At 63.8% G+C, this 3,686-nt stretch overlaps 1 protein-coding gene across 1 annotated transcript in view; it reads right to left on the bottom strand.

The window, feature by feature from the left end:
* The window catches only part of LOC146600284 (gap junction gamma-1 protein-like), a 6,419-nt gene extending 3,877 nt beyond the window's left edge, over positions 1-2,542 (bottom strand). Inside the window, exons 1-2 of the mRNA XM_085325907.1 lie at positions 2,352-2,542; positions 68-1,272 (exon numbers count right to left, since the gene is read on the bottom strand). Of these exons, the coding sequence (XP_085182033.1) occupies positions 68-1,247 (1,180 nt within the window). The 5' untranslated portion in view covers positions 1,248-1,272; positions 2,352-2,542. The remainder of the gene's footprint in view (positions 1-67; positions 1,273-2,351) is intronic.
* Between the last annotated feature and the right edge of the window lie 1,144 nt (positions 2,543-3,686).

Below are 3,686 nucleotides of genomic sequence, written 5' to 3'. Positions count from 1 at the left end.
CGAGGCGCAGCCCAGCTCCTCGGGGCGACTCGGGACCCGCCCGGCCAGCGCCCGCTCCCCAGCTCACCCGTGGCTTTCTCGCAGACGGCTCCCTCCTTCTCGTGGGCGAAGTTGAGGCGGTTCTGCTCAGCAGCGATGCCGTTGGCCTCCGGGCTGCTGCTGCGGGACGGGCTGGCAGTCTCCAGCGGCGGGTTGAGGTGGAAGGCCATCTCCAGGTGCTCCTGGGCCAGGCGGAGGTGCTTGCGCAGCCTGTCCAGCTCGTGCTCCGGGGGAGCGYCAGCCAGGGCGAAGCGCTCCGTCGCCGAGGTGGCCAAGGTCTCCCCGTAGTCCAGCTTGCCGTTGGGCAGCGAGGCTTTCAGGGGCTCCTTCTTCAGCGAGTGGTAGGTGGGGGGCGCACTGGGAGCTTTCTTGGCATACTGCAGCCCGGGCCTGGTGTCGTCAAGGTGCATGGGATCGTCCGGCTGGCTCAGCGCATCCCGGATGCGGCCCACGCCGAGGTGCACGAGCTCGCAGAGGTTGAGAAATAGGCAGAGCCCGCTGACCGCGTACATGATGAGCAGGAAAATCGTCTTCTCGGTGGGGCGGGAGACAAAGCAGTCGACAGTGTGAGGGCAGGGGCTGCGGCTGCACACGTAGGACGGGCTCACCTCGAAGTGGTACAGCATATACTGCCCGAAGAGGAAGGCCATCTCCAGCAGCGAGCGGCACAGCAAGTGCAGCACGTAGGCACGCATCAGCCCGTCCTGCTTGATGCGGCGCCGGCCATCGTGTTTTTCCCCACCCTCTGTGCTTTTCTCCTTCTCCACCTCGATCTCCTCAAAAATCATGGGGTCTTCTTCATTATCATCCTCTGCCTCTTCATAGTCCCGCCCGGCTCCCCGGCGCACGACTGGCATGCGTGCCCGACGGCCCACCGGAGCCCGGCGCCGCGTGTTCTCCGGCATCCGGGCAATGCGGTGCATGGCAAAGCCCAGGTACAGCACTGACGGCGTGGCCACCATGATGATCTGAAAGATCCAGAAGCGGACGTGGGAGAGTGGGGCAAAGGCGTCGTAGCACACGTTCTCGCAGCCAGGCTGCTGCGTGTTGCACACGAACTTGCTCTGCTCGTCGTAGTAGATGGACTCCCCCCCAACAGCCGTCAGCACGATCCGGAAGACAATGAGGACAGTGAGCCAGATCTTGCCCACAAAGGTTGAGTGGTTGTTGATCTCCTCCAGGAGCCGTGTCAGGAAACTCCAGCTCATCCTGGCCAAGCAGTTGGCTCAAACCCTGTGGGGAAGGGCAGGCAATAAGCCACGGAGAAAATCCAAATACGCTGTGCCTGGCCCCCAAAACCACAAGCCTCCACCTCAGACCCGCACCTCCATCTCTCCTTCTCCCAGCAGCAGCATCCCTGCCCTTACCCACCAGACCCACAGACACATTCCCGAGTTAGGATTCCTCTCCTAAAACCATAGCAGCTCCAGAGGCATCTCAGCTCCAGGCAGAAACAAAGAGCCTAGAGGCCGGGGGCCCAAGTCAGTCCCTCTCCCTGCTCCCCATAAGATCTGGCTCGCTGGCTGCCCCTTGCCAAGCACCTCCTCCACACRCTTGTGTTTCACGCCCTGTTCCATCCCTGTCAGCCAGGTAGGCAGAGGGGCCGAGGCAGCAGGGACCCATCAGCAGGGGAAAGGCTGAGCTGGTCACCTCCGGTCCCATCCCATGCGGGACAAATCTAGGGGAAGAGTCAGCTGCAGCCCGGGTAAACAAGGGAGCTCTCCAGCCTCCGGTGGAGCCAGCCAGGGAGGGCGAGGGGACAGCCTCCTCTTCCTCTTCCTTCCCACTGGAGCCAGCGTGCCGCAGCAACCATCTGCCACCTGGTCCTGGGAAGGTCCCCGACCAGCACCATGCTCTGGGCCAGGACCTGTGTCCTGYCATGGGGGGTGGTTTCTGCTCCTCCAGGGGAGCACAGGTCCCTCGAGCTGGGCAACCCAGGGTGGACACGGCCAGTGCCTTGCGGCACCTACCGCCCCTCTCGCCCAGCACCACACTCAGCCCCTCTGCTCCCTTGAGCCTGCTGTCCCCTGAGCCCAGACGAACCAAACCTCAGTGCTGTGCCCCCCCACCCCTAGAGCCTCCAGCTGACCTCCATCCCTCAAAATCAATATAAGCCCCCCCGAGTCCACTCCTCATATGCCCCGCTGCTACAGCGGATGCTAGCTGCACCTCCTCCTTGCACCTCCTGCCTCCAAGCCTCAGCCTGGCTCCAAYCAGGTAGCCCTTTGGGAGGCCAGTCTCAGAGAGGCTCCCAGGCTCAGATCACACCACAATCCTATGACAAACCCACATTCGGCACCATCCAAACTTACAGAGGAAGCACAGCGTGAGGAACAGAGACCAATGGCAAGGGGCAACACGAGGCAGCGGAGGAATTGCACAAAGTACAAGAGAAGCAGCTGACGCCAGAGGTCAGGGAGGAAATTACAAGCAAAGCACTGCAGCTTCTGGCTAAATAGAGGAGAAGACGCAAGAGGAGACACCCCATCGCCACCCCCGGTTTCAGCAGCTTACGTGTGAGCTGATGCAAGGGGAGCAGGTGGCAGGGCTGCCCAGAGGGAGAGGGCAGAGTCGGGCACGGGGAGCGGCAGAGAGGATGTGCCACGTACCACCGCGGAGCCCCGGGCCTCCTCCCGGCCTCGCCTGTCCTCGGGCCAGCCCCGTCCCCGCACCTCCAGCCAGGGCAGGTCTCTGCGGGTGATTTCTCCCACTGCACTTATGCCGCTATTGTTCTGCTCCAGCTCCTCTGCCGGAGCCTCGTTCCAGAGTAAGAGGATCTTTCTGACTTAGCTCAAGCTGCCTCCCCCAGCAAACCTCACCTAAACAGAAAAGCTCCTCCTAGCACAAGCATCCACATGGGTCTCAGCTTCCACTGAGGACCTGGTGCTCAGTCCAGAGCCTGCCAAGCAGCAGGAGGTGGCTGGGGGCGGGGGGGGGGAACGCTGTGCCTGGCACCAAGGTTCTGCCACCAGCCCTGAGCACCAGGGCACCAAACCCAGCCCCCAGGGCCACCAGCCTCTTTGTTGTCAAGCTCCTTTTAACACATGGCTGCCTCAGCCCTGGGGCAGGCTCTGCCCAGTCCTTGGTGCCAGGCGCTCCCTCCCAGGCCTCCACTAAACCCAGGGTGCTTTGTGCCAGTCCTTGCCTGGCAGCAGCACAACGCCCTGGTCCCAGGGTACAAGGCTGGAGCAGCAGACGAGACCAGGGAGACAAGGGACCAGGGGGCCAGGCAGCCCCTGGAGCTGGCAAGCACACACAGACAGGCCCTGGCCCATCAGCCAGGGGCACGTGGCCAGGTGCAGGTCAGGAGCACCGTGGTCCACCCCAGTGCGGGCACAGTCCCCTTCCCCCCTGCCCGGGGCAGGCCCCCTGCYGGGATCAGCTAACAGGGGTCCAGCCCTCGGCCGATGGGGCTGAGTCACCCACTGGCTCCCGGCCACACTGAGTCAGGACCAGCACCACATGCCTCGACCGGGCCCAGCACCTACATCCCCAGCCCCCCCGGCCCCAGATGCCCCCAGCCCAGCCTGCCTGAGGCCCCCAGCGCCACCAACCCTGGCCTGCCCTACCAGAGCCCCTAGCTCCCCAGCTCTTGACTCCCAGCCTCTGCCTTTCCAGGAACCCGCCCCACTGCCCCCTGCCTGCCC

This window comes from Rhea americana, unplaced genomic scaffold (genome assembly GCF_003343005.1).
Source record: "Rhea americana isolate MKP2758 unplaced genomic scaffold, rheAme1 scaffold_124, whole genome shotgun sequence".
Classification (NCBI taxonomy): Eukaryota; Metazoa; Chordata; class Aves; order Rheiformes; family Rheidae; genus Rhea; species Rhea americana.
The sequence above is the reverse complement of the archived record's forward strand: the minus strand, read 5'-3'. Positions and strand labels throughout refer to the sequence as shown.